This window comes from Copadichromis virginalis, linkage group LG12 (genome assembly GCF_057382275.1).
Source record: "Copadichromis virginalis isolate Kocher_CV1m ecotype Utaka linkage group LG12, C_Virginalis_male_GT1.1, whole genome shotgun sequence".
Classification (NCBI taxonomy): domain Eukaryota; kingdom Metazoa; phylum Chordata; class Actinopteri; order Cichliformes; family Cichlidae; genus Copadichromis; species Copadichromis virginalis.
In genome coordinates, this window is record NC_140629.1 from 112,819 (window position 1) to 133,697 (window position 20,879).

A 20,879-nucleotide genomic window follows, 5' to 3' on the forward strand; every position below is an offset into this window, starting at 1 on the left:
TTTTACCAATGGGATCTTAATATCATAGCTGTTAACCTCCCTTGTGGCCATAAAATGTGGAAGCTGCAATGCCCATCATGTTGAAAAGAAAGTTCAAGTTCTCTGTTCAGCTAAAAGAGACTTTTTCACTGGGATGTCAGACCTCAGGATCTTAAGCAGAGAAACAGCCAGTTTTTTATTGATGAAAAATGTATTTCTTTATTTCTTTATGTGAAATAATTATGGAAGATAAGCAGTCAGATCGGGGTGTCGCTTCAGAACGCAACAACTGACAACACCTTGGGTCATCCCTTTGTCGCTGACAATGTACCACCTGTTGGTCTTTTCATCATAGCACTCCAGATTGCAGAATAAGCCGCCATTGTCGGAACCTCCAACCACATACAGCTGGTCCTCCAGCACTGCAATGCCGAAGTTTTTACGAGGGTGTAACATGGGAGCAACGTTGCGCCAGCGTCTTGTTCTTGGGTCATATGCGATGACACTACGCAACTGAGTGATACCGTTAAAGCCACCAACCTGTGCAGACAAAGGACTTGTTACAGTCTGTAACGTAAAAATGTTCTGTTGTAAAAAAGTAAATAGGTCTCCAGATTCCAAAATATCTGATTCTAGGGTAATTATAGAAATCACATTCCAATAACCCAGTACATGGTACTTGGAAAATAATACAGACTCCCAAATACAGGTACAGTAAACATTCCATGTTTGAATTTCTGTCCGTAATAAGATTATGTTTTAAGCTCTTCTTACTACAAAGATTTCGTTATTGTAGGCGACCACGGCTCCCCCATTCCTCCCGGTTTCCATGGGTGTGATCAGTGTCCACTGGTTGGTGTCAGGGTTGTAGGACTCAGCACATGACAGAGGTTCATCTTCAGTAACACCACCAAAAATGTACACCTAGAAATTAAAATCAAGTTTAAGTCAAAATTACTAGTTAGTTTGTTTGCTTGCTTGTTTTAATCAATTTTAAATCATGCCTTTTATCTGTTTTTGTTTCTAATGTCTCTGTAAAGCACTTTGAATCACCTTGTTGTTGAATTGTGCTATACAAATAAATTTGCCTTGCCTTACTAGAATTAAATGTTTCAGCTTCCAGAAAAAACTTACAAACACTAAAAATGTCTGTGAAGGTTCTCAGTCATCCAGGTCATCGTATTCTAAGGAGCTTGGAAAGACATAAATCTAAAAAAAAATATTCACTTTTTAAAAATTACTCCCATTGGCCAGCTTTATAAGACTATTAAAAAAATGTTTTTTGCACAGAAGCTCACAGAAAAGTAATATTTTACTGTGGGCTCATGTTCCAGTGCATAAATGCGTTGGTTGGCTGGCTCCAAAAGATAATAAATCCCCATATGTTGTAAATCCAACTACATAGCCTTAAAAATCATTTTTACAGCCAGACACAAAAGACCAAAAAAAACCTAATCCATATGGATAGCGTCCTGGCTAAAATTTGGGTTTGTGACTGCTTTGGGAAGTGTACTTCCCAACCCCCCTGAGCCAAGGTCACCCCGTTTGTGGGGCGACCTTGGCTCAGGGGGGTTGGGAAGCGTATCTGTAACCGGAAGGTCGCTGGTTTGATCCCTGGGCTCTCTGTCCTGATCGTTGTGTCCTTGGGCAAGACATTTTACCCTACCGCCTACTGGTGATGGCCAGAGGGGCCGATGGCGCGATATGGCAGCCTCGCTTCTGTCAGTCTGCCCCAGGGCAGCTGTGGCTACAACTGTAGCTGCCTCCACCAGTGTGTGAATGTGAGAGTGAATGAATAGTGGAATTGTAAAGTGCTTTGGGTGCCTTGAAAAGCGCTATATAAATCCAATCCATTATTATTAATCTATTATTACTGACAGATTAAGGCATTGGCATCTTTTGGTGCATTTCTAATGGAATTATTTGACTGTACATTTTATTGACGCAGCTTGTTAACCAAGGTTGTTAGCATTACCAGTTAACTTTGTCCACCACTTTCTCCACAAAACCAACATGGCAGAGATCTTCCACTACCTCAATTCCACTTACCTTGCCGTGTAGTGTTGCAGCACCAGCATCTGACCTGCGCTTGTGCATCGATGCAATCATAGTCCACTGGTTGGTGTCAGGCTCATATCGTTCTGCATTTTTCAGTGTCTTTTGCTTTTGGCACCCGCCCATAGCATATATGCAGCCATTCAGTGTGGCCACACTGAGAAAGCCCCGCTCTTCATGCATCGGCCCCACCTCTGTCCAGGTTTGGCTGGTGAGGCTGAACCTTCTCACATGACGTGAATAGCTTGTGAAATCAAAACCTCCGATGCAATAGACACATCCATTGAGGTAAGCATAACCGTAGAATCCCAGACACGGTGTCCAGCTCAGCGGCACCCAGTAGTCAGCTCGAACATTGTACATCTCAATCTTGTCAAATGGTAAAGGACCACCAATGGCCAATAAGACTTCAGACGGCAGGCGTGTTTGGGGCATAGGTCTCTCCACAATGGACTCATTTAGCATCTTCATGGCAGTGGTTACCATATCCATGCATGCCGGACTACTACTCACCACATCATTTCTGCTCACAGTGCCAACCAAGTACTCAGTGGGTATTAATAGTAGGCGGACCTGGATGAAAACAAGAATCATAAGGGGAAAAGGCAAGAAATACAACATTAGACTGTATATAAGAGTTGGATGTAGCCACCATGCCACCACCCATCAGTGAAGTATAGCACTATCCCTATAATCAAAATGTCATGGAATCACCCAGATAGCTATGGTAGCTCCTGGCATTGCCTCCAATCAGCTGTGGCATTGCCCTTAAAGACCCTAACATTACCTGTAAAGAGCCACAGCATCACCTGCCAAACAACAAAGGCAGGTCATGGCATTACCTCCAAACAAGCAGTGGTGCCACAGTCAAGTTTCAATGCCATTATCTGAGCACTGAGTAACCTCCTGCTGTAGAAACAAGTCCCACAATGAGGGTTTGTCCTGTTGTAAATGCCTAAGGTCCAGTCAGTAAGTTCTGGCAGAACACGATGGGCATAGTCAACTTTTCTGTCAGAAAAGCTAAAGTGCAGTTCAGACACATTATCAATAATGCACTTCTGAAACTACAAATCAACGGCCAGTTTTATCTGGACGCAAGTGTAAATAATACTTTTACAATTTATTAAGGACTAAATGATGAGCACCTTCTGATGCACACTCCCAAGTGAATTAGAAACACCCCCCCCCCCCCACCACCCCCCAATGTGATTAAGAATGAAGAAGAATGATTCCCCTACATTAACTCTATTACCAAGCCTTAAGTTTGAGTAATTCTGCCATTGCAATTTTAGCTTTTTACACGTCAGCCATAAAAGGCTGATGGGCGAGCAGGTGGGCGGCCTGGACACCCAACTCTGTAAACACAATAGTGTACAATCAAACTTCTTTTTTTTTTGCATCAGGCATCAAGCTTATGTTTTATTTTTTATTCCCAATTCAAATTGCTACAGCGGAAGTTGCTTTCTATACTTTCAAACTGTACCATTCATTCAACAGCCCCTCACTGAGTAATAAACAAAATAAATGCACTTAGAGGAGCAATTAAATTGATATCCCATTTTCAGTTACCTGCTTGAGCAGTGCGGGCATGTCACACCCACGTTCCACAGGGGAATAGTTGATCCATCTGAGAATGGCCTCAAACACAGTGCTCTCCTGCTTCACATTGAGCTCATCATTCTCGATAAGATCTGATAGTTGCTGCACAGAGAGCTGAAGGAACTCCAAGGAGAGTGCACCAACCTCTTCAAAGTGATGGAGGATGTAGAGAAAGGCCTTTCCCCTGAGGTCAGGACAGTTGTGTAAGTGTGCCAGATTGTAGATACTGACGCAGTTATTTACACAAAGCTTCCTCTCCAGGAAGTCGCAGCAGGCTTGAATGATGCCAGTCACGATAAAGTGGTCTGCTTCCGCCAACAGCTCCAGTACATTGTCCTCCGTCACCACAACAGATTGGGTATAGGCATATTCCAAAATGAGGCTCATTGCTTTTGGAGACACAGTGGGGAAGTTGTAGACCTTGTTTGATGGTAGTGGTTTGTAGCAGAAGAGATCCCTGTGCAGATTCAGATCAGCATTTTCACATTGTCTCTCTGTCATGGAACTTAAAAAGTACCTGATGTCGTGCAGCTCATAGTTAAATAGCATTTGTATAATTTTTCAGCTGCATGCTTACTTGAGCAAGCTGTGATCAAAGAGATATGAAATTAAAGTAACAAAAATCTAAAATGACTTGATTTCAAATGGGCAATCTCCTATTTAAGGTCATCTATTCAGACATGTGCAGAAAAACATTCAGCATTGCTGCTATGTTTAGACAGACAGAAAGATATAGAGTTGTCTAGGCATTGTAGCAAATATTCCTATACAGTAACAGGGTTAGGGCGACAGGGGACAGCAGGCATTAAATAGCTGCAAATATAATAACTGAATTTCACATTATCAAATTTACTGACTAGACAGAATTGGAAAGAGCGGACATGTCCCACTGCAACAGAAATGGCATATCATTGGCCACCTCTCAGTCTGGCCCTAAATTGATTACCTGCCTATTTAGACATACAATTTCAGCTAAACTGGTGAAGGCACAGCTAATATCACCACTGATGTGGTCCTTTTGGTGCAGGCCAGTTTGTGCACAAATTTATTAGAACTGCTGCTGCTGTTGTCGTGCTGATGAAATATAATCAGAAAGCCAGTTTATAGCGTCTGTAATCTTTCAAACTACCTCTTAACGGCTCATTGTGGAGTCAAACACAAACCTACACTATATATGTATCCCAACAAACCTCCCAAAATAAATAACTAAATAAAAATACAGGACTGATTTTTTTTCCCCCCTAAAAATTGCTCCAGAACATTTCTAGTGATCAAAAAGTACAGTGTAACATTGAAACCTCCCAATACCTGCTGCACTGTGTTACATGAAAACTTTGAAGTAGGATAAATGCAGAACCAACCACAGCCAAACAACACAGGCCTGCTCACCTGAAGTATGCACTGCAGTTACAGAGGATGATCCTGTGAATTTTAAACTCAACATCTCCAGCTCGGATCACAGAGTCACAAACCTGTCCATCCAGAAAAAGCTCCCTAAAGACGGTACTACGGGCGCTGGTCATTATTCAGATGTTACTCAAGATGTTTAAACTTCTAAAAAATCTCCTGTTTAGTGTTTTCCTTTAGAGAGCCGCCTACAGTTTGTGAGGTACTTTGTCTAAATTACTGATTACGTTAACTTATGCTGCCTGGAAAGTGTCACTACTCTGTTTATATTTGAAAATCATAGTGCATCATTCCGTTAATTGACTGTGTGCACGTTAGCATATGCTACTTCCGGTGCGGAAACGCCTTTGGGGAGCTTTGTTTCCGGTGTCCTATTCGCGCCTGGTTTACGGTCCAAAACAAGTTAAGCAAATGAATTAATCAAGCAGCGATTTACATTTCTATAGATGTCTTGGGCATTTACCCAATATATCTGTAAATGATGTTCATCGACTTGTTAATATTTTTCCCTGCACCTCAGGGCAAAAGAGAAAAGGGATTCAAATGTTATATTTCTCAGCTGTCCCTCGTTTACAGCGGGTGTTATGTTCTAAAACTAACCAGCGATAGGTGAAATCAAGTAGCCAATTTTATTTTTTGACGCTGCAAAACGTTTCGTGGACATCCAGTAGTGCACTTCAGAGTCACCCTGCTAGCAATCGATGCAGCGATTCTGCACTGTACAGGAGAGACGTCACGGAGGAGATCGTCTGCAGTAGGGCTGCACGATTTTGCATAAAATGAGAATCACGATTTTTTGGCTTAGAATTGAGATCACGATTCTCTTTTCCAGTATAAATATTTATTGCACTTATTAACTGCACATCAACTTCGTAACAGTTGAGACTGAACATAAAAACAATAAATAAACATAAAAACAACAAATGTCTCACGTTTTGTTGTTGCCGCAAAATGTTGTACTGCTTGAAATTCCGTCTCCACCGTTGCTCCACACTGCGTGTATAGAGCAGGTAGTGCAACAATAGAAAAATAGTTGCGGGACAGCGTTTGTCTAGGGTGTTGATCATTTTCCTAAATCCCTCGTTTTGCACAGTGTTGATGGGAGCCATATCTTTGGTCAGGTGATAAGTGATAGCCTTCGTAATTTCTTTGTGCCTGCGGAAGTTCAGCGTGTATAGGGAAGCGCTGTATAAGGTTCCCGTTATTGATGTTTGGGTGGTTGACCGGGGCGGATTTTCTCCTGTCACTTTCTCGTCATCCCTGACGTGCTCTCCGTTGTTTTTCCCCTGCTAATTTTAGCATCCCACGGCACAGCTTCTGTATCACGTGGTATAAGGCTCCGCCCTTGTCATTTGTTGAGCAGAAAGAGTGAGCGCTTCTTTTCATGCAGATTACGTCCCGGATCAAAATGCGGTACAATCGTCGTCTTTTTTTTTTTTCTTTTTTTTTTTTTTTTTTAAATCGTTGTCATTTGGAAATGAGATCGCACATAAATATGAATCGAGATTGTGATTTTCTAATGATTAATCGTGCAGCCCTACTGTGTAGGTGTGTACTTGACTAGCTGATCTCGACATAATGGGGGAAACATCTGGTTTGACTATTCTTCACCTGTAGTTTGAATGCTGAACATCTGCCTGTTTAAATCACGAGACCAGTCACTATACAGAGATGTGCTTCTGAATGTGGACGATGTGTCTTCTGCATGCAGTAATGCAGTTCTGCTTGTGTTGAGTGATGTAAACAACTGATCGATCTAAACTCTTTAAACGTAAAAATTGATCATTAGATTTTTTATGACACAACAGCGGTGAGTGTTCCCACCTTCTGCTCTTTGTAACTTAACGCGATCTTTCCGTTTTTGAGTTTTGGACATGATTTTGGAGTATATCTTTGCAGTAGCGATTGACCGCAAAGTCAAGCTACCGGAAATGTACAACCCCACATCCGGTCTCAAACCAGGAATTTAGCATTTTCTCGTACACAGGGTCAATTTGGTTCCACATATTTGTGTGAGCAAACATTCTCTGTCATGAACTTAAACAAGAACCGATTGAGATCAAGGATGAGTGACTCCCACTTGCGTGATATTTTATGCATCTCAACCACTGCCCTCAAAGCAGACCTAATTGCTTTACTAAAATCTAGATCTCAGTATCACCCCTCTCATTAGTCCAGGGATGCCCAAATTCTGTACTGGAGAGCTGCTATGCATGTTTTAGTTCTTTCTGGTTTAGCACAGTTGAATCAAATGAAGAGCAGGCCTCCAGGAGTGACATCCCTGCATTACTCATGTGTTTCTGAACAGTAAAAAGCATAAAGCATGCTAATGCAATACACAAAAGGAAACGTATTTTGTTAAACTCTTAAGACTCATCCAGGCTGGAGAAACTGATCAGGAAGGCTAGCTCTGTGGTCGGCATGAAGCTGGACACTCTGGTGACAGTGGCAGAGAAAAGGACATTAAAGAAACTGATGGACATTATGAACAATGCTGGGCATCCTCTGCACACGGCCATAAACAATCAGAAGAGTCTGTTCAGTGACAGGTTGCTTCTCCCCAAGACAAGAACTAACAGACTTAAAAACTCCTTTGTCCCACACGCCATCAGACTGTTTAACTCCTCTCTGGAGGGGAGAGGGAGGGGAAACAGGAGGACAAAGGAGGGGGGAACAACTAAGCTGTAGTGCCTCTTCACCTCACTGTACAATACCTTGTGCAATACTTTTTGTAAATAGTCAACAGTGCAATAGACTCAATACTTGAAATGTGCAATTCACTTGTATTTTTATTTTTTATTCCTATTTATTCTATTTATCCCCTTTGTATATTTTATTTATATTGTCTCTGTATTTATATGTGTGTGTGTGTGTGTGTGTGTGTGTGTGTGTGTGTGTGTGTGTGTGTGTGTGTGTATATATATATATATATATATAACAATTCTGTAACTGTAACTTCGGTCGTTGCTGTGCTTTTTTTTTTTTTGGAAGTCGAATTTCCCAGAGGAACCCACCCGAGGGATTAATAAAGTTCTATCTTATCTTATCTTATCTTATCTTAGATTTGGTTTTAACTGTTGATGTTATGCTCTTAATTCATAGTTGAGTGTGTTGTGTACATATTGTGTAAATTTACAAATGTGTTTATTTCTTGCAGCAAGTGAACTTCCAGTTGTGCAATCTTCCAGTATGTGAAAAACTTTGGCTTCCTGAAAGGTCTTGTAAAAGTCAAAGGGCGAAATTCACTTTAAAAAAAACTTTATTGATAACAGAACACTTTTCATTACTTATAACGCCTGTTTAAATGTTCATTAGGCAAAGATATTGCAAACTCATGGAAATTTAGGGTATTCTATACAGTTTGTTCAATGTTGTCTGACTCTCCAGATATAAATGAAAGGCAGAATTGTGTCTTTAGAGTTGTAAATGCTTGCCTGAGTGTCTTTTTATTTAGGTACATTTCTATTTTAAAAATAACGGGTAATTGTGACTATTAAAATTGTTCTTCATTATATTTTCATGTAACTTTGTTATGAAAAAAAAAGTCAAAAGGAACCATTGGCCCCCAGGCGTCTTCACTTTATAAAATTTGGCCCTCTTTGCAAAAAGTTTGGACACCCCTGGCCTACATAATAAGAAGTACACACTTGGAGTTTTTTTTTAAATTAAAAAAACTGTTCGATACTAGGGCTGCCACGATTAGTCGACTAGTCACGATTACGTCAACTATCAAAATCGTCGAAGACTAATTTAATAGTCGACGCGTCGTTTGAAGCTTTGTAACATCCCAAAGGACGCAGGAATAAGTAGCAGGATTTGAGAGTGTAATAACGGACTGAAACAGAAGATGGCAGCACTGCATGTACAACGATGCCAGCTGCCGTTAAACCCCGAAGAAGAAGAAGCAGTGTCCCAGAATTCATAGCGCGGCCCTGCTCAGTTTCCAAAAATGGCAGCAGCTAGTTAGTTTTAATATTACTCTTATTATTCTTTCTGGGTCACAAAATAAATGTTTAACATATTTCAGGAGAGAATGTAGCTGTGTAAACTTCAAATATCTGCTCAGTTTATCAAGACACCACATATTTTCAAAAGCGCCCCGACATTTTCGGAGACGTCTGTTACCCACTAGCTCGATAGCTAGCTGGGGTTCAAGGCTCACTAGAGCCGTGAGAACACCGGACTCCTGGCAAATCGTTTTCAAACCCACCGCCGTCTTTCGCTACTCAGGTTAAACATGATATATAAGTCACTTAGATAACTTAAAAATGTTATTGTTTGGGTTTTTTCAGTATTTTATTTGTTCCTGAGTAAATCGGTTTGGCTGAGATTAAAGTTATAGTTTATACAGTCATTGGTTTTTACACAGCTGAATAAACGTCAAGCAGACAACTGATCATCAGAAGTGTGAGATGCTCGAGAATATACTCCGGTGCCCTGTTATATTTTAGATAGCAAGGAGCAGACGGCTGAGTTTATTAAACTTCACCGAAACAATCTGCAAATTTAATTAAAATTTAATAAACTATCATCTTGTCTTTATTTTTTAGTTAGCACATACACTTAAAGCTGTAAGCTAATGATAGTTATATTAGAGCAGATGCATGCTGGTGCAGTAAGCTCTGTGTTGCATGATCTGATTAGTGGACTAATCGCAAAAATAATCGGGTGACTAGTCGACTATCAAAATAAACGTTTGTGGCAGCCCTATTCGATACTGTCAATCATGAAATTCTAATAAAAAAAATGGAAAGTATGGGTTTAGGGGAGTGGTTTTGGACTGATAAAAAGCTATGTAGTGAATAAGCAACAATATGTACAAATAAATGAGTAGGAATCTAAATTGATGGATCTTGCTTGTGACATACCTCAAAGATCAGTATTAGGTCCAAAAGAATTCATGGATTCTTTATTGTCATTCGCATCACATGTTTACATGAGGTGGAACGAAAATTACGTGCAGCGAAAGAAACAGAGTAACGAAGAAACAGAATAAAAAGAAAACAGAATAACAAGTAATAAGTATTACAATTAAATCTATGCAATATATCGGGTGTGACTGCTTTTATTTTCTATTTCTGGTACAATACTAGCCTGCAAGCAGGAAAGAAATGATAAGGCAGGGAGTACATGTAACATTATGAGAAAACAGTGCTGAGCATGCTTCTGACTACTAACAACAGGCCAAACCATGGTCTCACACTGCCACCTACTGGTACAAAAATGGAGCATCAGCTACAAATATCCCAGACTAGTTACCAGGTCTATAGTTAAAACTAGTTAATTTAGAGGATTTTCAAAAGAAAATATCACTTACATTTAAAGTAAAATAGCTTAAATATAAGTTAATTCACATAAATGTGATTAGACGTTAGTGGCTATCACACACACACACATTCATACTGTTGCTCTTTGATTAGATAACTATGGCTGCTGTCAATATACAGGCGAAGCTTACGGGTTATGCAGCCAACTTTGTAAGTTGGATCATTAAGTCTATGAATCACCCTGTTAAGCACAAAAAGGTGCTTACACAACTGAAAAAATCTGATATGTCTTTTCCACAGGGGACTCACCTTTGTATAGCAGACCGATATAGATTGAAGACTGGTTCGGTTGGCCAAATAGTCCATTCCAACTTTAACACTAAGACAGAGGGGTGGCCATCCTTATTGGTAAAAACGTCCCATTTCCTGTATCAACCATTTTATCTGATCCTATGGGTCCCTATGGGTCATTACTGTGGTTGGCCAACTTTATGAACTGATTTAAGCCAACATTTACGCCCCCAAATGGGATGATGAAACCTTAATTGTCTATTAATTCTCGTGAATTCTGGATATGACAACACACAATCTCATTTTAGCCGGAGGTACAAGCTGTGTGCTCTCTAACCTAGAAAGAAGCTCTAATAAGGATACTCATCCAGGGCATGCTCCGACTATATTCCTGTCCACAAAATGTTCTATTGGATAAATTCATTTGTCACTGATAAATGTCCTCTTCCACTTATTGAAACTTGCAATTATCAATCTATTGTTATTTCAGATCATGCCCCCCTATTGATGAGATGGGGGTTGGATGCCTCACTGCCCTCCGCCTCTGGCAGTGGCCCTTTCTACTAAGGAGGCAAGAGTTCTGCATGTCCTGGTGACCCTCCACCTGTTTCACAGGTGGGTGCAGCCTGATCTATCTAGTGGAAGTCTAGACAGACCAGACCAGCTCAACCACACAGACACTTCCTACCTGATTTGAGGACAAAAGCAGAGTATGCAATATGTGGGACAAACACACACAACAGAGGGGAAAGAGATAGAGAAATTGGCAAATGTGAGATCATGCTAAGCAGCTTGAACTGAAAGTGACTGGAAATAATTAGTCGAGCAGGAAAAGCCACTGGGAAAAACAGAAAGTGGTACAACGTGGAATACAGTAGGTCAGAGGAAATTGCTGGATCCATGGGTTCCATTGATGTGGAGCAAGTAAACAACCTTCAAGTGACACGGTCTGAAGATGCCAAGTCATGCACAGACAAAAACAGAGATGAAATATTAGTGGTAAAGGAAGATATCTTCTCGCAAGCCAAACAAACTGAACTGACAACTGACAACTGGAAAAGAAAAAATGTGTTTGAAGTGGAGAAAGATAAAAGTCAGAAATTTCTATCAACAAGGTGTGTGTGCACACTCAAGGAAACACCAGGGGGCATTGTACCCAAGCTAGACTGGTTGCAAGAGGCTTTGAAGAAATAAACACTCAAGAACTTTCCAAAGACTCACCAACATGTTCTTCCGAGTCCCTGAAGATGGTCATAGCAGTCATATGTCAAAATCAATGGAAACCGAACTCTATGGACATTAAAGCAGCTTTTCTACAACGTAAAGATTTAACCTGAGACATGTACATCCGACCACCTGAAGAAGCACAGAGCAAAGGAACTATATGGAAGTTGAATAAATGTGTTTATGGCCTGGCAGATGCTTCATTATTCTGGTACACCAAGGTGAAATACACCGTGCAGAAGCTGGGGGGCACAGTGTCAAAAGTCGATCCAGCTGTCTTCTACTGGCTAGATGATCTTTGTAAGGTGACGGGGTACTTGCATGTCATGTACAGTAGCAGTTTTTGATATGGGCGATACGGGCAGTTGCCCGGGGCGGCATCGTGGTGGGGGGCGGCATCACGGACATCGGCAAAAAAATAATAATTGCTCGTAGTCATGCTGCCCCGACGTCAGCCAGCGCATATTGGGAATGGTACAGGCACCGATCGGTTTTCTATCGCCCATTTGCTGAGAGCAAGGGCGCCCTCTGTTTGCGAGGTGCGCCTGCTGCTTGCGGCGCAGAGAGGAGAGGGCGGGGCGGCGGGGGATTCTCTGGCTGGCTGGAGCAGCATCTAATAACCAACTTGCAAAATAAAAACAAAACAACAAACACGAAAACACCAGACATTATAATACAGACTTATAATTTGCACCAATGTTTTTTCAAAATTCTATATGCAAAAAGTGAGCGCGAGAGCCCTCAGTGCGCCTACTTGCTGCTGAAGTCAAAGTAAACTTTATTGTCATCTCCGCTACATACAGTCCAGTACGACGAGACGACGAGGCTCCAGTTACAGCAGTGCAAGTAAACAACAATAAATATAAGAACAGTAAGAAAATAAATATACGCTTTAGGACTCGGGGTAAAGGGAGCAATAACAATTGAAAATTTATAATTTACAGTCTGATGATTTAAAGTCTCACACACAAGCCGTCGAAAGGGGAGGGGGGCGGCTGCTTCCAAATAGAGCACATTTCATTCATAATGTTGTAAATTATGTATTCATAATTTGAATCCTGGGTTGTGTGAAATCCCAGAAATACACCTTAGGCAAAGTTAATCTGTGAACTAAGGTGTAGGTCTATTAGGTTATGTAGTGGTGATCCCTGAGTTGGGGGATGGGTTTTCATACTGGAGTGCAAAATTAAAACCAATGGAAGATGGACAAGAAAAGTTCAAAGCCATTAGGTGCTCAATTTTTAAAAATGAGAAAAGAAGAGGAGGAGAAACGAGCCAAAGATACAGGTAAGCAGATGTGTCATTGGATAATTGACACATCTAACCCCTAACCCTAACCCTTTAACTACATCGGGATGGAGGTTTATTCTCTTCAGAATGAAATACAAGTACAACAAGATACGTACATAAAGAACCTACAGCCTATTCCTATTGATCCCAGGTTTCAGTTCTTGGGTGAAAGCAAATCCGTCAAATTAGTGGTGTTTAGTCATTTCTTGATGGAAAACCTCTCAGATGGAGGCACACAAGGTGGATATTTTATCATGTTGATGGGAGAAGGTGGAAAGTTTTTGCCCATATGTTGTCAGTCGAAACGGATCAGGAGAGTGGTACAGAGTACACTAGCAGGAGAGACTTTGGCCCTTGCAGGTGGGATCGACAGTGCTATGTCAGAACAGTGTGAGAATCTCCAGCATGTTCGTCACAAATGGAATGAGGGGGGGGATGGAAATAAGGAATTGTTGTGTCTGTTAAAGCACAGAATCAAATAAAAAGAGTTATGTATGCATTGCATTGATAAAAGATTAATAATAAATCATAATGGGTGTGCATGAATTAAACGGTCCTTAAGACATGAGAAAAAGGAGAAGTGATTTTTGTTTGTATGAAACTTAAGAGTTTTTAGGGAAGTTGAGCTGCAGCATTGTTGGGTGGAGTGGAAGAAAGGAAATGCACTAAAACTGCAAGTCATGCCAGTGCGTTAAAGATACAGTGGGGTAAAAAAGTATTTAGTCAGCCACCGATTGTGCAAGTTCCCCCACCTAAAATGATGACAGAGGTCAGTAATTTGCACCAGAGGTACACTTCAACTGTGAGAGACAGAATGTGAAAAAAAAATCCATGAATCCACATGGTAGGATTTGTAAAGAATTTATTCGTAAATCAGGGTGGAAAATAAGTATTTGGTCAATAACAAAAATACAACTCAATACTTTGTAACATAACCTTTGTTGGCAATAACAGAGGTCAAACGTTTACTATAGGTCTTTACCAGGTTTGCACACACAGTAGCTGGTATTTTGGCCCATTCCTCCATGCAGATCTTCTCGAGAGCAGTGATGTTTTGGGGCTGTCGCCGAGCAACACGGACTTTCAACTCCCGCCACAGATTTTCTATGGGGTTGAGGTCTGGAGACTGGCTAGGCCACTCCAGGACTTTCAAATGCTTCTTACGGAGCCACTCCTTTGTTGCTCGGGCGGTGTGTTTTGGATCATTGTCATGTTGGAAGACCCAGCCTCGTTTCATCTTCAAAGTTCTCACTGATGGAAGGAGGTTATGGCTCAAAATCTCACGATACATGGCCCCATTCATTCTGTCCTTAACACGGATCAGTCGTCCTGTCCCCTTGGCAGAAAAACAGCCCCATAGCATGATGTTTCCACCCCCATGCTTCACAGTAGGTATGGTGTTCTTGGGATGCAACTCAGTATTCTTCGTCCTCCAAACACGACGAGTTGAGTTTATACCAAAAAGTTCTACTTTGGTTTCATCTGACCACATGACATTCTCCCAATCCTCTGCTGTATCATCCATGTGCTCTCTGGCAAACTTCAGACGGGCCTGGACATGCACTGGCTTCAGCAGCGGAACACGTCTGGCACTGCGGGATTTGATTCCCTGCCGTTGTAGTGTGTTACTGATGGTGACCTTTGCTACTTTGGTCCCAGCTCTCTGCAGGTCATTCACCAGGTCCCCCCGTGTGGTTCTGGGATCTTTGCTCACCGTTCTCATCATCATTTTGACCCCACGGGATGAGATCTTGCGTGGAGCCCCAGATCGAGGGAGATTATCAGTGGTCTTGTATGTCTTCCATTTTCTGGTGATTGCTCCCACAGTTGATTTTTTCACACCAAGCTGCTTGCCTATTGTAGATTCACTCTTCCCAGTCTGGTGCAGGTCTACAATACTTTTCCTGGTGTCCTTCGAAAGCTCTTTGGTCTTGGCCATGGCGGAGTTTGGAGTCTGACTGTTTGAGGCTGTGGACAGGTGTCTTTTATACAGATGATGAGTTCAAACAGGTGCCATTCATACAGGTAACGAGTGGGGGACAGAAAAGCGTCTTACAGAAGACGTTACAGGTCTGTGAGAGCCAGAGATTTTCCATGTTTGAGGTGACCAAATACTTATTTGCCACCCTGATTTGGGGCGTGCAGCTCGGATCTCAGCTGACCCTTCTCACCCTGGACACAGTCTGTTTGACCTGCTCCCCTCAGGCAGGAGGCTCCGGTCCATTCGCACCAGAACCTCTCGCCATAAGAACAGTTTCTTCCCCTCTGCTGTCGGACACATGAACAATAAACGTACGACTGTTCCCACCACTAACACATGACCCTACGCTGTGTTCACTGCATCATTCCATGTTTAGCACTGATCACCACCTGCACTCATGTATATATCTATCTACTTAGCACTTTTAATTCTTATTCTTATTTTATATTTTTATGACAGTATGTTTGCACTGAAGCACCGCAGCAATTTCCTAATGTTGTAAACCTGCTCAACATTTGGCAATAAACCCTTTCTGATTCTGATTCTGATTTACGGATAAATTCTTTACAAATCCTACCATGTGAATTCATGGATTTTCTTTTCACATTCTGTCTCTCACAGTTGAAGTGTACCTCTGGTGCAAATTATTGACCTCTGTCATCATTTTAAGTGGGGGAACTTGCACAATCGGTGGCTGACTAAATACTTTTTTGCCCCACTGTAAAAGGGTGGGCCTAAAGAGGAACATGACATGTCCGTAGATGTTGTTTCCACCGGTAGATGTCTAGACATGTCTAGATAAGTCCGTAGAGGTGTATAAAAATGAGAGGCAGAAGCAGAGAGGGGCTTTTTTACTCTAGTCCTGAGCCAGTGAGTAGGATGCGAGAAGACTGAAGATCTGCAGTGAAAAGACTTAGAGCGAGGGACGACAGAGGAGAAGTCATAACCCTTCACCGTGGATCGACTGATTGGATTATGAATTTTGAACTGCCTACTCATCGTATGCTGAGTTAGGATCGGAGTCAAGAAGGTGAAGTCCTGGAGCTTTGTACTGGGCTACACTTTATCTTTCCTTTGGACTTCTGCCAACACAGCGGGGAACTGGATTCTATCACTGCGCACGATGATCCTCCTTCCCTCCTAAAAGAAGACCCACCTCAACAACGGTTGTAGTCACTTAGCAACAGAATAGTTAGAGTTTATAGTGTGATAAATAGGATATTCTAGTAAATCGTTATAACACATCCTTGGGACCTACTGTCCAGGTCACTAAATTTTACTCAGCAAGTGCCATAGATCATTAGAGAGCTGCCGGTAACCTCTTAAGCCCCAAGCCTACCTGATCTCCTGCCTTTTGCCCCCGTATCAGGGGGCGTTGGGGCTTAAGAGGTTAATAAGTGTGGCTGACAAATATGTTTCATTAAGGTTGCCAATGAGATCATAGAGTCAGAGGGACCTTCAAGGACCTGCAGTTCAAAAAAGCTCCCTTCCGACAGCCAAACCCATCTGTTCTCTGATTGGATTGTTACATTTGTGATTCACATGACATTGACCAATCAGATGAAAGGAAGAAAAATAGGGTCAAAATTCGTACTTGTAACTTGCAGAGATTCACACGTTTGTTTTGGCTAAGTCCACACACTAATCTTTTGTACGCACACACAAATTCTTTTTACACATACAAATACTGATTTACAAGTACAAAATATTTATGACCACATTTTGAGCCCATAGACGAAGGCAGTTAGAGGCTGGGCAAGTCTCCTCGCCGCCGGCTTAAACTAGTCTCAACTTCACCTGTCAGGTAGGGTACCCGTAGAGATTAAGGGACTCTGACCCGAAGGATGGAGAGCCGGTCCAGACCACCTGTACAGGGGTAACTGGGAACTAACAGCTGTTTTTCTGGCTGCACTCTATTCTGAGCTCACCACTGGTGATGGTACACACAACATCTTCCCTATCGTCTGTGTAACAGACAACCATTCTCTTCTTGATGCTGTCAAGTCCACAAAATCTGTAACTGAGAAGAGGCTGTGGCTCAACATCAGTAGCAACAAAGAACTTATGCACACAGGGACTATTCAGCACATCATATGGACATCTACCAAAGAGCAGCTTGCTAACTGCCTGACAAAAGTGCACTGTAAAATATAACTTGTTGTTTCAACTTAAAAATATCAAGGGCTGCCTTAAAATTTTAAGTCAAGAAATAATTATAGAGTTTGTTCTTGTAACACAACCAATTGTTATCTTAATGAAAAATCACGTTGTCTAAACTTTCGTCTTAGTTTAGTTGACTGAGATTTGTTAGTCAGTTCAACTCCTTTAATTGTAATTTTTACTTGGGAAAACCCTTTCAGATAAATTAAAATAATCTATTGTTTAAACTCTTGTCAAAGTTCAGTTGACTTGGGTTTTTTAGTTAATTCAAATACTTTAGTAGTTCTTTTAACTTAGGAATCTATTTTAGCTTAACTAACATAATCTGTTAGCTAAGTTGATTTAAGTTTATTAATTAACTGAGCTCCTTAAGGTAGCTGAGTAAACTTGTAAATCAGTTTCATTTTAATTATCAGAGTTGATTGACTGGATGTAAAGAAAAATGTGTATTGAACATCTTAAGTTTTTTTGGGGTTTTTTTTTAGCTTTCTAACATCCATTTCAGCAAAACTACCTGTTAGGTTTATCTTAGATCTCAGCTTTAAATATCTACATTCCTTTAAATTAATTTTCTGTTGTTTACAGAAAAAAAATAAAAACCCACAGATTCCATTAAAGTGTCTCTGATCATTTCAGGCAGAAAGTTTGTTTTAAGAACATGACAAGACAATTACTCATGAGCACCCAACATTCACCATTTATTGTGCCATCTTAGTCATCTGAGAAACAGAAAAATCAGTGACGTAGCTCATCAGGCTCACAATCCATCAAAACTCAAAAGTTGCTCGCTGTGAAACAATAAATTTGAACTTGGTCTTGAGCCCAGTTTGGGTGAAGATTAAATTCTGACCAATACTCTAGGAGCAGTAGTGATTCTTGTGAAGCAACAACATAAAGTCTGCATTAATGTAATGTATCAACGGGACACTTGCTATTTTAGAAAAGTTATTCTTTACATTTGCAAAATTTTTAAACTTCATTGTGCTCAGTCACACCTGTTAGCATAAAACTTGAAATATTAAAATAGTACAAAACCTTTGATAAGTGACTGTAAAAATCAGTTTATAACAACTAAGACATCAAACTCTTGTATTTGTCTTCGTTTACAATTGCAACAAATTCCACAGAACCAATATCTCTGAAAATGAGTGCATGCTCCTGAAACATTTGATAATATGAATATTTCAGAAACATTAGTTTGAGTCTGCTCAATTGCAAAACAAAGGAAAAACTACTGACTTGCATGAGATAAGCATCTGCAGAGTCCACCATTATATTGTTGTTCACATAAGTTTCTTAAACAATGAACAAATGAGCAATTGTTTAAGAACACTAAGGCAATTGTATGCTGTGAGCAAGAGTCTGTTTCTTAGACTATGCACTAGTGAGATGCACTGCCTTCCACCAATGTTCATTAGGACGTTCTGAATGACTTCAAAGATGTCCTTAAGTTCCGTTGGATAGTCTATGTTGAGGGCAAAAAGAAGGCCCAATAGCATGGAAATGGCACTTGAGACATCCCTCAGATTAGACAGGATTACTGCTGCCTCAAGGACAACCAACACATCGATGATGTCTTCTTCTGTCACCATCACAATGCCATCTTTCATCCTCTTAGAAAACGTGTCTTCAATACCTGTCGGCTATAAAAGGGTTCAAAGACAAAAAAAAAAAAAAATTACACAATTACAATTACACAATATCCCTTGTGCTTAACCCACACCCCTCCGCATGCGGGCCAAATACACACCCCTTTACGACATCTACCAACACTTTACAACAACAACAGACTAATAAAGCAGGATTAATTTATGGAGCACAGCATATTACATTATAACATAAAATGATCAAGATTATAATAAAAACTTAAAGATCATGACAAATACTTAAATATGGCATGATGTAACTGAGTAAAATATTGGCCTGGACTTGGCTCCAACATCCTGGCCCCTAATTGTTCTTGTGAGCCACAAAACAATTACTCTTATACATACATTTATATATTGTTCAGAACAACAAATCAAACCTTCCAGATAACGAACAGGCAAATATACAAAGTACTTTAACTGCTCATATGGCACATTAAAGTCCTTATTCCAACAGAAACTTCATTTTGTCTTGTTACAGCTGTTAGATTATTCTGTTATTATATGTTACCTTATATATGTAATCAAAATAGTTGAATTAGAATACTGCTGTAGATCACATTATACCCTTTAATATAGAGTGTGTGAGCTGTATGTAGTTTAGTTCTCGTTATACTTTTGAGTTAACAGAGAACCCCTTGATCTGCTGGGAATGTGTTACAATGTTTTCTTGACATGCTTAATTGTTGAATCATGAAGAGAAGATTGTAAGCAGGAGACTCTGTGTCTAAGACAGGGGAGATAGACAGACCACATTCCATACCCCCACCTTACAGAAAGCAGAGAAACAACTGCCGAGGTCATAACTTAGGCGCTGTAACAGAGAAAGAATGTGATGTTTTGGCTTTTACGACTAGCTGGGGGCCACTAGAGACTATAAAAAGCTGAGCAACCCGTCACCATTTTGAGACATGTGCCTGACCCTCTGGTAGCATCTCTCCCGTCCGGACGTTGTAATGCTCTGACTGTTGAATTGTATGGAAATAAATGATTGTTGATTGAGCATTGATACACCAAGTATTGTCCCTCCTTCAGCCCAAAGATTCAAAGAATTGGGAGATTTCAACAACTTGGTGCCGTGTGACCCGGATCTTTGGTGTGCTGAGGAGGTGTAGATTTGGCCTTTGGTGAGATCGTGGGGCAAAGTGAACAGAAGGCCGGCCTAAAACAGAAAGGTAAGTGTAGCACTTACGTGGAGTTACATAAAGTACCGATGGATAATTACCAAAGTAATAAGCAATTTGGGCTAGTGTCAGAAGACTGAGAACGACTCTTAGAGCTCTGGTACACAAATGGCAGAGAAACCAGACAAACACAGTTATGTGGCTTTAAAAGTACTTTAGTGATGTTAAGCCTTGTAAAAGAAATTTGTAAACAACACAGTATTACAACAGGTTTTAACAGAATGTCAAGTATAAAAATTTCCCCCAAAGTAGCAAAAAAAAATAGAATTAAATAAAATTGTGCACAAGTAAAAGAATTAGTCTTTTTTAAGTCCAAATGGTACCGGTGGGGCCCATAGAATTCATCTGACAAGGAGTGTGTGTGTGATTGTCTGTCCTACCGTACTACTTGTACAGTAGAGGACTGTAGTCCATCAATGTGCAAATGAGTGTGCGTGTATATGTATATCGCCTCCTAGGATCTTGGGTTGGCTCGCCATCCAGTGAACACTGGAACACTCTGGGTTCTGGAATCGCTGACCTGGTCTTTGGATTCGTCCCATATAAAAACCTGACCTATAAACAATGGCCAAATATATGTCACGTGCCCTTTAAGGATAACTCTCACAAATTAAACTAAAGTAGTGTCACAGTGCAGTAACTACTATTCAGATCAGCTATCATCAATTCAATCATCATCAGTTCAGTCATGTTGTACAACATTAAAATATCAAGTTTCAAAGGTCAAAGTATCAATATCCAAAATTTCACAGTATCAAGGTTCAATTATTTGTAACCTGCAGTAACATTAAAGATT

General features: G+C 40.7%; 1 protein-coding gene across 1 annotated transcript; it reads right to left on the reverse strand.

The window, feature by feature from the left end:
• Window positions 1–171: 171 nt before the first annotated feature.
• On the reverse strand, window positions 172–5,498 carry LOC146696134 (kelch-like protein 10). Its single transcript, XM_085474255.1, has 5 exons — window positions 5,023–5,498; window positions 3,604–4,090; window positions 2,029–2,607; window positions 754–903; window positions 172–519 (listed from the first exon to the last, which is right to left on the reverse strand). Exons 1-5 carry the CDS (start codon window positions 5,154–5,156, stop codon window positions 220–222), a joined length of 1,650 nt encoding a protein of 549 aa, XP_085330381.1. The 5' UTR covers window positions 5,157–5,498; the 3' UTR covers window positions 172–219.
• Window positions 5,499–20,879: the final 15,381 nt, after the last annotated feature.